The sequence below is a fragment of the Megachile rotundata genome, chromosome 7 (genome assembly GCF_050947335.1).
Source record: "Megachile rotundata isolate GNS110a chromosome 7, iyMegRotu1, whole genome shotgun sequence".
In the NCBI taxonomy this organism is placed as follows: domain Eukaryota; kingdom Metazoa; phylum Arthropoda; class Insecta; order Hymenoptera; family Megachilidae; genus Megachile; species Megachile rotundata.
Genome location: NC_134989.1, coordinates 15517717 through 15529780, shown reverse-complemented (window position 1 = coordinate 15529780; position 12064 = coordinate 15517717). Strand labels below are relative to the sequence as shown.

General features: G+C 43.2%; 1 protein-coding gene across 6 annotated transcripts in view; it reads left to right on the top strand.

Moving 5' to 3' along the window:
• The window catches only part of LOC100874799 (uncharacterized), a 289482-nt gene that overhangs the window by 69065 nt on the left and 208353 nt on the right, over positions 1–12064 (top strand). For all 6 annotated transcript variants that reach the window (XR_013038888.1, XR_013038887.1, XM_076534071.1 and 3 more), the window contains exon 3: positions 8389–8527. Coding sequence is in view for 4 of the 6 variants with exons in the window: in XM_076534071.1 (XP_076390186.1) it covers positions 8389–8527 (139 nt within the window). In the remaining 2 variants the exon portion in view is untranslated. The remainder of the gene's footprint in view (positions 1–8388; positions 8528–12064) is intronic.

The window sequence follows — 12064 nt, the reverse complement described above, 5'->3', positions numbered from 1 at the left end:
TAAGATTCAAATTGAATTATCTTTCTTCGATCGTATTAGGATATTCCTGTAAACTGTGTACGAATAAAGAACGTATTCGATACTTGACCGGAACGATGCACCGTTCAAGTAAAGACCCCATGAAAACTAAACGAAGGATGGTGGGGTAAGCGCGACGAATGATAAATAGACTATCAGATCGTATCGGCAGCATCCCTAAGGCTTCTCGTCTCCCCTTAACCTGCTTTTCTCCACCCTTTCCCTACTTCTTCCTTTTGCTCTCTCTCCTTCCATCCGCCACACGTCGGCCACCGCCGTATCGAAGAAATACCTGTAATATCCTGGTATCGCGATACCGTGGTTGTAAGTAGGTGCTCGTACAGTTTGCCATCCTCGATGATAACGATAATCGCACGGATACTCCATTCTCTTTTTATCTCCTACCATTCCCCTTTCCGGTTGTATTTCTCTTGCACTTCTCGGCGAACTTGAAATTCCCGGAAAACGACCGCGATATTTTTTCGTCACTTGCAACATTTCCATTCTATCCGGTCTTTCTACAGGGATGATCTCTTGGCGGGTTTTACCGCGACAGTAAAGCTGGACGACGGAGTTTATCCTCGATCAAAGGAACTCGGGTTTTATGCAACGTCTGGGTACGAAAGCAAGCGAAAGAAGACATTGAACAAGGTCCAAGTGGACTTTAAATTAGGAACGATATTGACCTATAAACTTCCCAAAAATGTCCACCTTGTGATGTTATATATTTTTGAAAAAGTACTGATAGCAGGGTTTGTTAATCGCGAAATGCATCGTGTGAAATATACCTAACTAGACAATCAGTCCAACACTGCAAGAAGGACCCGATAAAACAAAAGGGAACGCGGCTTCCGAGACAAACGAACACGAGAAAGAAGTCGATCCATGGCACAAAAGAACCGTTGAATTTATTCGTTCGGATTGATTCTCCTTGGACCAAGGAGAAAAAAGGTGCGAGACCGTACCGGCGTGCCAGGAGACGAGCCGAAGAAACCTTCTTTTATTCCACGTATCGTTAGAACTTGCGTGGCCGTTGGAGTCCGCGAAACGAGATTTAGCCGGTTCCACCGGTGATTTGTGACCCATTGTTCTCCGCGAGCCGGTAGCCGAACCGACGACGGGGCTGTGGTAGGGCCAACCGACGGAACCCTAGTAAAAACTCGACTATCGAACTAATGGCCATCGATTTACCCGCCACCGGCTGCAAAACGCGTTCACGGCAGACTCGGCTGCGACAGTTTTTGCGGCCACGTTTGACTTCGACACCGCGTAAGTCCGTAACGAAGACAGCTCGGAACACTCGTTAAGATATATCTCGCTGTTCCCGTTTGTTGGACGAGATCGTTAGATCGCTTTCAAACGCAAATTCGAGATACCGATGTGGATTGCGAGGTGGAGGGAGCTGGGGACTTGCGGTCGAGGGTAGGGATCTTGGAATATGGGTAGTTGAGAATGTAAGGACTTGGGGATGTGAGGATTTGGGTGTATAGGGATTTTGAAGCATAGAGATAGCGGGACATAGGGATTTTGGGACGTAGGGATTTTGGGATGTAGGGAACTTGGAACATAGAAGTCTCGGCAGATAGGGGTTTCGGCACGTAGGGATCTCGGGACATGGGGATCTCGGAACATAGAAGTCTCAGCACATATAAAACATCAATCTAGAGATCTTGAATAGAATAATTGATTCGAGCGTCGCCAAAATCTTTTACGAGAATGATCCGCGTATAATTAGATTGGTATTGTGCAGGGATGAATTGTATACAGCGAGAGCTCGTCGAGACTTTCTATCGCGATCGTCGATCATCGTTGTCCTTTCGACCATAATTAAAGTCCGTTCAGTTCCCTCGACGAACCGAAGATTTCTCCGGACGGGAATCCTTTCTCTCGATCTCCTCGAAGCGGGTCTCAAAGACGGAAGAGGACATAATAAAACGATTAACTCGATTCTTGCGAACTCGGCCCAACACAATGGAGCAGTTAAGGCAACTGCTCTCTCTCCGTTCCGCATTATTTATTCCATTTGCGGAGTGTAGCGATCTCCTTCTTTTATCCGCGTATTGTTTAGCGGCTAAGTCGACTCCATACGACTGTCACGACACGTTAAAGATCGTCGAAACGTGAAATTGCCACGGGAGGATACCCAGTGGCGGATTACGCGAATAAGTAGCCGGTTGTAAAAAGAGTGGACGGTAGCAAGGAAGGAGCCTGACATTTTATCCGGATTAGTTCAGGACGGCTAGAGGCGGTGGCAATTAAGGCACAGTCGTTAATTGACGAACAAATGCAGGTGGAAGCTGACTCGGATAAATATAGACATCCTATCGAGACGAGGATCGCATTGTCTCGGAGACCTGTCGGCTGTCGAACAACTGCTTCCCGTCGAGGAAGATAATCAATCTCCCACTCGACTATTCCACTCGTACGCGTTATATCCGCTGTCGTATCGACGCTGGAAATTAAATTAGTCCCTTACACTGCTGACCCGTATCACCGGATCGTTTTTATCAATTTTCCATTTACAACTACTTCTATCGAAAGAGATATTCAGCGATACGGTTTATTTATACTAGGTATCTGGTACCCAATACTCGTATCGAATGCCTCATACATCGACCATCGAGTCTTTCGTCTAATTCCAGCTATCCGCTCACAGATTCTGCCGTATATCCGATACGTACAATGATCCAACGATATTAAGATTCGATAGAATATCGTTGCTCGATACGAACGATAGGCTATACGGATCGTTTACCTATACAACCCATAACGATTTCCTAGTTATTCGTATCGTGACTCGGGTCGCGAGCTGGTCGGTTCGTGCGATGAATACGCCACTGATAGCGAGCAGGACAAGGGAAACGGAGAAGGAGGTACATGTTTGACGAGTGGACCCGATTGTATCCTATAACCGAGGTTCGTCCAATGGCAGATCGATATCGGCGTTCTTAACGGATTTACGAGCCGTCTTATCTCTTAAAGGCACCGACGGACCGCGGATGCTATCGCTCAACGATTTCGTTCCGGACTTTACCTGTACTTTCTTCAATGCCAACGATTGTTCGATCCAACGCGTGCGCGACGTACAACGATATCGTCTCGCCGCGTAAACTCTCGATCGACAACCTACCACGCGACCTCTTTTCTTCCTTTGCGACAGCCACCACCTCACCGTTTGACGCATGTACGTACAAAGAGATCTCGTTCGGCCACCTTCGAACAGGTTTTCCTTTTCAGGCACTCCATCGAAGCACGTGGAAATAATCAAACTTTAACCTGTCAAGTAACAGGTTTCTCACTGACCAAGAATTAAGACTTCCAACGAGATCCTACGGTGATTTAGTACACTGTATCACAGTGTTGACGGAGTCGCCTTTTTGTTTACGGCCATCTTGTTTTTTACTGCCATCTTGTTTACAATAGTATCTGTCTCTAACAGCTTCCGAAATTCAACTTCTCTTTTTCACATCGAGGTAAAGCGACTTCTTAAATTCGACCATCAGAAACAAGATGGCCGTACACAAGTGCCATTCTACGTTCAACCGATCAGTTCCATACATCGCAGAATATCTTCGAGACTCGACAAGTTCCGATTGTGGAAATTCTACCGAGTACTCGAAAAGTCAGTCTTGAAGAAGAATCGCGTGAATTGAGTTTGTTACACGGGATACGTGGATCCGGTCTTTCGAATTGCCAGGACCTGGAGAGATCGTCGGCCGACGAGAAAGGGCGTTGGAATTACGGGCACGGAAGCCCGGAGAATCGATAGGAGGAAATCGTCTCGTTAGTCGGCAATAAGCGATCTCGGGAACGCGTGAACGAGCTACAAAGACGAGGCGAGATCTCGACGATTTGTACGCGGCTCCGGGATGCGAATCCGCTCGCGAAACCGCGCGTTATCGAGCATTACCGAGCATACTCGCGCGTAATCGGTATCGTTTACTGCGGGTACGCCGGCAGGCTCGATTAATACGCTCCTCCGCGATTAGGCTGCGAGCTGTTGCAGCGATAGAAGGGCTAGTAATGTTGCTGCGCCGAATGCTCGTGCCGCAATTTGCATATCTGCTCTTGAAGCTGGAATCGATTCGAATTAAAAACCTGGCACGTGAGATGACGCGATTGCGCTACTAGTTCGAATTGTTTCGTCGACTATTTTTATTTAAGAAATAGTACTTCTGTCTGTAGTACTAGATTTAAATCTGTCCCTAAAAGATTAATCCTTCAAAGTTGAATGATAGCTTGAATGTTGGTCATTTGGTCAACTCGGTAATACTATTATTTGGTGCAGCTCGTAATCGGTTCGATAAAACATCGAATTGGTAGTATAAATCGCAGGAAATCACGAGAGAACCGCTTTTAGAAGTTGGCAACGACTCTGGACCGAACGATCCTGTTTCTTTGCTCGTTTTCTCGAGGTATCGATCAATGTTTATAGATTTTTCGGTCGCCCAGTGTCCGTAGAAGCCATACACGGTATTGCACTCACCTGCTGCGTTTAGCGGCTGCCTGTTGCCTTAACGACGCTTCGAGGACAGGTAGTGAGCGAGAGTGCCCGTTAAACTATCGAGTTTATCGTTCGGGGCATCGTAAAATCTGCCAGGAGAATTCTCGCGAGCTCCCGATTCGAGTGGCCGGTCGACAGCATGAATTGTGACCGAGACCGAAAATTTGCCCGGCCCTTCTCTTTTATCGTTATTCTTCCGGCCTCAAATAAACCGCGGTCGCTCGATTTTTATCCGAGCTCACCTTCGCGCGATTTTCTTCGGAAAGAAACTTCTCGCTCGAACACTCGCCATTTATCATTCCGCCAAGGATAACTTCTCGCGAAGTCGATCGAAACTTTTCTCGGTTTTCGTGCACGTGCGCTCGCGTGTAACCTGCAACACCTGCGCTCCGCGGATTTTCGTTCAAAGACGCGTGAATTTTCAGGAGAAAATCGCGTGCGATTCGGGACAGCTGCGGTACCGGTCAACAATAGGAACGAAACGTAAATCGAGATTTACCCTGGACGTGACTTTCGAAATCTCGAGGAGCACCTGTTTAGATCCGAAGATTATCTCCGAAACGGTCCGTTCATATTTCGTCCATTCATAGAACGGTAAGCTCGAACCATGCTCAGATTTTATTTCGACATACAGTTTTATTCGACCAGGGTCCACTCGTGTCAACGAGTGTCTCTCCCTAACTCGCTACTTTTCCAATCTTTTTCTCCTCCGTTATTATCTATTCCGCGTTGATCCGGTTGAAAGGATAAAACACGGACGACCGGAGCTCGGTAATTAGTCTTCGCTGTGTATGCGTTTGTAGGAATATAATTAGTCCAAGTGCTGGGGGGCACGCTTGAAATGCAGAAGCTCGACAGGTGAACGACAAAGAACGAATTCGTACGATGTTGCTGGACTAACCAGGTAGCTGTTCCACCCCGAGACATCGAGATCAAAGCCCGTCGCTGAAGTTGTTTACCGTACTTGCCGTGAAAAGGGAAACGAACGTGAATCGCACCAGCAAAAGCACCTGTTCGTTCAACGAATTATGCGTTATGTTCCGTTACTCCCTTGCTCTGCGTCCCTTTTCATTGCTTCGTAATTCGTGCTAACTTTTGTTTCGAAATTTTACCTCATCCCTTATTTGCGATCTGCCAGTTCTATCTTGTTATGAAATTTCAGGATTTTTAATTAGATTTTTGCTACACCGTGCGTCGATTGTTGTACAATTTTTTCCAAAGAAAATATAACTGCACTCTTCAATTTTTTTTTACCCAACAGCTCTTTAATTTTTAAAGTAGATCAAGAAGGGGTTCATAAAATGTATTGCAACAATGTGGAGTATATGACAAATATATTTTTTATTTATTACATGTGGTAGTCCGTTTATCTGTAGAATGTATAAGATTAAAAAAAAATGTTGAGCCACATTCGACATATGTGTTGAATGAGTCAAAGGGTTGAAACGTGAATGACATTGTTCGAAATTGAACATATTCAAACTTGAAACGTTTGCAATTGTCTTTAACTCTTGTAACAGTTGATGAGAGAAACGAAGAACCCAAAGATCCAAAGGAGCAATAATTTTCAGTGGTTGCCGAGATCTCGAGCACAGTTCAGCAACTTAAGCTTTAAAGCGACAGCTGTGCCTCAACGGTAACAACAGGGACGGACCGCAGAGTCACGATAAACTCTCATAATTCACTTAGACGATATCTGGCCGTAGAAACCCGTAAAGCGCGAGCCGGGGAAATTCCTCTATTGAATGCGAGAATAATACTCGTTTCGTAACATTTGTATACGCGCGCGTACACGATTATTCATACAGCTGGCCATTGTACGTGCTCATGCGGGTCTATCTTAGCGATGTAACCGTTCAACGGGACGGACAGATGGAAATTTTGATACAAGACAGTGATCCGAGTTCCACGCGCGTGAAATTCCGCGGAGAAAACCTTGAAAGATGCAGGGAATTTACGAGTGTACCTAAACAACGAATAACAATGAAGGGGGATTAAGAGACCTATGTTTCGCTGCTCATAAAAGTGTCCGATACTCGTGATCGATGGCGTAGTTTGCTTAAGCGTGACTCGAGATTTTCGAATCTTATTCACCGAGGAAAACTATTTCCTTCTATGTTGCTGAATCAAAGGCGAGGTTAATGAAAGGGGTCGAAACAATTATAATACAAACAGTTTTAAAAACCGACGCAATTCCCGTCAGCTTTTCAGCGCAACTCGTTCATCCCTTTTAAATTTCGTTCTCGGATACTCCATTACAGCGACGGTGGCTCATCCATCATCTTACGATTCGCAAACCCGATCGACGCCAGCAGGAGGCCCTGTCGCTTACAAATTCATAACAATAGATCGACGTGCCGGGGCGTATTAACGAGATATGTATAACGGGACTCGTATTAATGACAGAAATCGATCGACGCGCCGGAATCTCGATAGATGACAAACTGAGGGGTCCACTTTGGCAAATGCTATTATTTACTTCGATGAGTTATTAACGCGAGCGACGTTTGACGGAGAACGGCAATCCGCGTGTGGGACCGTTGTGGGCCAGCAGGACACCAAATTAACGGTCTACCCTGCTCTCGCTATTGTGGCTATGCATCAAACCGAATCTATTGTGCGTACGCCATACACCGTCATCGCCGTCTAACCAGAGACCATGCGAGCTTATCGCGCGACGAAACAGTTCGCAATTAGGCAACCAAGATCGTTACGTTTCGTCGGTGCTTATCGTTACTGATATCTTAATTGGTTTCACATGGAGGTCTGATTAGCGCCTTTGCCGTGAAATCACATTTTTGTGTGATGAATAAGGCTCTACTTATTGAACTCTGTAGTTGTTCAGTTTTTAACCTTGTAAACAAAATTTCCTCTTGGCAGACATTTCCTTGAGTCGTTCTCAAGCTACTTAATTTTTAAAATTTTTCTAATGTCCAGATTATCAAGCTTTTCAATTTTGATGCAGTAGATAAATTCGTTTATATGAGAATTTTCCAAGCTACACGATGTATCATGTTTCATACTGTCCAACTTATCAAGTTTGTAAATCTTGATGCTGTAAAGACATTTTCTTATATGAGTCATTTTCAAGCTACTCATTCTTTTGTATATTTCTAATGTCCAAATTAACAATTCTTTCAATCTTGATGCAGTAGATAAATTTATTTATATGAGAAATTTCCAAGCTACACGATGTATCATGTTTCATACTGCCCAACTTATCAAGTTTGTAAATCTTGATGCTGTAAAGACATTTTCTTATATGAGTCATTTTCAAGCTACTCATTCTTTTGTATATTTCTAATGTTCAAATTGATAATTCTTTTAACCTTGATGCAGTAGAAAAATTTGTTTATATGAGAATTTTCCAGGCTACACGATGTATCAAATGTTTCATACTGTCCAACTTATCAAGTTTGTAAATCTTGATGCAATACAGAAATTTTCTTATATGAGTCAATTCAAGCTACTCATTCTTTTGTATATTTCTAATGTCCAAATTAACAATTCTTTCAATCTTGATGCAACAAAAAAGTTTCTTTACATGAGAAATTTTCCAAGCTACATGATCTTCCAAATATTTCTGTCCACATCGAGTCTGTAGATCTTGATGCAATACAATTTCCTTGTAAAGTCAAGCTAACCAATACCTCTAACATCCAAAACAAGTTTTTAAGTCTTGCATTAAAGTCTTGCATTTAAATTTCTTGTATAAAGAAATTTTCAAACACCCAAATATTTCACAAGAAATTATCAAGTCTAATCTTGACACTACATGGTAACCGGTACACCGAAATCGTTTTGTCGTTTCGAAAGAACCAATCACACCCACGCTAGAACTTACGCGTTAACGGGTTCTGTTTCAGGAACAATGTGAACGTGGACGTTCCGCCCGCGATGCCAGCGGCTAGGAAGGAGCCTCACGAAAACATCGCCCGAATAGCGAAGCGGTATCTCGACGATAACATGCAGCAGGCGTGGATCAATCCTCGTCTGATATCGATGGTGAGTGAATATAAATGCATCGATTATACGGTACGTTAGCTGGCCGTCTAAGGTTCTCACGTTCCTGCCGCGAGATCCATTATCCTTCTAGCACGCAGACACGCGCGAAGGGCTGTAATTTCAACCGGACAACAAATTAGTTCATACTGGGAGCCGGTCGGTACGGTGAGAAGTTTTTGCTTTAATTCGCTTGATCGATGAACCATCGAACATGTTGAGGAATTCAATTACCCACGCGTGAAAAATAAAAATGCGGAAGAACACGCGAATAGCTTCTTTTCAATAACATGCGATCGCGCGATGTGCATGTGGCACGCTAGGGTGTGGACGGAGGTCGGGTACCGTCAATCAAGGTTTTATAATTATATTCACGATACTCATTTTCTATTTACTGTCAGAAAAATGGTCGAGTTTATTTCCCCTTCCTGAGGGAGGTTTCATTCTACCGGTGGTGTCAGGACGAATTTGCATCTTCAAGTGCTTTAAAATATTTTCAATGATTTATTCGGTGAACCCCACTTTACCAAACAATTTAGCATACTTTACAATCTTGATAATTTTTGGGGTATTTAGAGATCTGATGTCCTCGACGAATCTTTCAAAGATTTATTCGGTGAACCCCACTTTACCAAACAGTTTAGCATACTTTTCAACCTTGACAATTTTTGGGGTATTTAGAGATCTGATGTCCTCGACGAATCTTGAATAACAGGAATAAAATAACAAAGACAGGATAGTAAGATAGGGTACCTAATTTTCCACCTAATTTTTGGATTCCTATGTTATTAATTCGGAGTGTCGAGCCGCAGCACCGTCTCGCTATCTAATACAGCCCCGTTTACGTCGCTCAGAACGCTTAAACGGCTACGTAAATACAGAATATAGCCGGGAGTAACGAGTTGTAGGCGTTTGGAATATCAGGCGAATAAAACTTGCCTCGAGCCGGCTACGATGCTTCTCATTAGAGTCGCGACTAAACCAGACTTGTCGGGGCTGAACAGGTCCTGGGATTAAGATGTGCACTTTCGAGACGTTTAATCGCTCGCGTGCACCTTGCAACACGATACGTGTCCATTCGCCTTTTCGTGTTATTACCTCGTTCGAGGAGTTTAGAAGGAGCTCGATCGATGCCGAAGTTTCTGATTGAAAATTTATTATTAACCTTCCGGGTGTAACTCGTAATACGTTCAATTTTATAAAGGGTGTACTGCTTACGTTCCTATTCAAATTTTCTGGTGAGAAAATTTTCCTAAATCAGAAAATATACCTTGAAGATAAAATAATTATCATGAGAAGGTAACTTTTGTATATGTAATTATTTACAAAAAAAGTGGGATTATATATCTGGTTGATCGAATGAATCTTTTCAAAAGTTTATCGTCAGTATCCAAAACCGTGTACGGCATGAATTCGTTATTGAAAACGCAATTAATTGGTTGCATTACTTTGAGAGTCGTTCACAATCTGCACTCATTCAGGAACCGCCATTGAAATACCTTCCCGCTTCGTTGTCCACAATATATTGGAACGTTGGTCCCATGTTTCATTGGCGCTCGATATTCGACGGTGGACCATGTTGTAGACAGGTAGAACGAGTGGACGAGTCATTAAACCAGCCAATAACAAACCCGTGATCCACATAACCCTTCGTTATGCTCGCGGCAGCTATTAGCCCATGCGAGCGGTCATCGCTGCCAGCTACGAGCCGTTTCGTAACTTGGCGCGAACTCGTTATTTTCTTTCTTTTCTTCCTCTTTCTTCGATCATCTCGTTCCCATCCGGCTCCACGACCTTACGTAATACCCCCGGACGCGTCCCTCCTCTGCCAGCCTTCAGCTTGCACAGATTCGACCCACCAGATCGCACACTTGCGTGATCCTCGCACAATGGCGTAATCGAGAGCATCTCTTTCTTCGTGGGCTACGAAGGTACAGATATGAGATGTTAGTGTAGGGTTGAATTATTTTTATTTAACTCTTGGAGGATGACATTGTGGGATAAATTCTGGATTGCAAGATTTGGGATTTGGATGGGGTAGTTTTGGAAGGAGTTTGATTTGGACAGGTGGTAATTTTGGGGGGAATTTGGGGATTTGGGGATTTGGGGATTTGGGGATTTGGGGATTTGGGGATTTGAGGATTTGGGGATTTGGGGATTTGGGGATTTCGGGATTTCGGGATTTGGGGATTTGGGGATTTGGGGATTTGGGGATTTGGGGATTTGGGAGTTTAGGGATTTGGAAGTTTAAGATTTTGGGGATTTAGGGATTTGGAGATTTGGGGATTTGGGGATTTGGGGATTTGGAGATTTGGGGATTTGGGGATTTGAGGATTTGGAGATTCGGGGATTCGGGAGTTTAAAGATTTGGAAGTTTAGGGATTTGGGGATTTGTTAGTTTAGAGATTTGGAAGTTTAGGAATTTGCGCGTATAGGGACTTGGGAATTTGGGAATTTGGGACTTTAGAGATTTGAGAATTTAGGGATTTAGAAGTTTGGGGATTTGGGAATTTGGAAGTTTAGGGATTCGGAAGTTTAGCTACAATTAGAAAATTTAGGATTTTCAAAATTTCGAAATTTATGAGTTTAAGTTTTTGGAAATTTAGGTACTGTTAAATTATTAATAAATTTAGCTTGTGATAACAGTATTAGAAATGTACAATGTTAAAAAGAAAATAATTGAAAAATGCACTTCCTTCTTGTTATTATAATGTAAACGTTCGTGATGTTTTTGATATATGGAAAAGTAATCCCTGAATTAATAATTAATCTTAAAATGTGTATTGTTTATGTTCAATATTAAATAATTATTTAGTATTTAAAAGTGTATTATTAGTTTTTTGATTTTCTCTAATCAGTTACTGGTAAATTTCGTGACTTGAAAATTTAGCTCTTCAGCTCTTCACAAATTTGGAAGTTTAGGTATTCAGAAATTTAGGTATCCAGTAATTTAGCAACGCAGAAATTCATAAATTTGAAAACCTCCAATTCGAAAATTCCGAACCTTGAAGACGCGGAAACCGATAATTAGAGAACGTCGTAGCACGTTACTAGAGCAAAATGAGAACAAGCATACTCGTCAGCGTTGTACGTCACATCGGAACATGATATCTTGGTACCTGACAGTCGACGACGAGTTGCGAGCACGAAATAATGATTACTGTTTCTGCAGGTAGTAGTTGGTAAGGATTGTATCGTGTATTTGTCAAATCGGTTGAAACGGCTTCGGTCGTCTCCGAACGAGTTTGCGTCGCGGTTTCGCTACTGTCGACTGTTGCGCGTTCGCGAGCATGTTCACCAGTCTGGACAGGATTTACGATCGTTCCAGGTTACGTATAGCTGTCGGCTTTATTAGCATGATCGGTTCCTCGGAGGATAGATTACTCCGTGAAACCGGATCATCATTCGGTCAGCAATCTGATCGTTATGTAGCTCGAGACTCGTTTCGAATTGTATACTTAGGCTTCATTTACTCGGGAAGGGTAGAAAGTCGCTATTTCCCATTCTGAGAGATTAAACTTGGAGATTTCTGTATTAGTC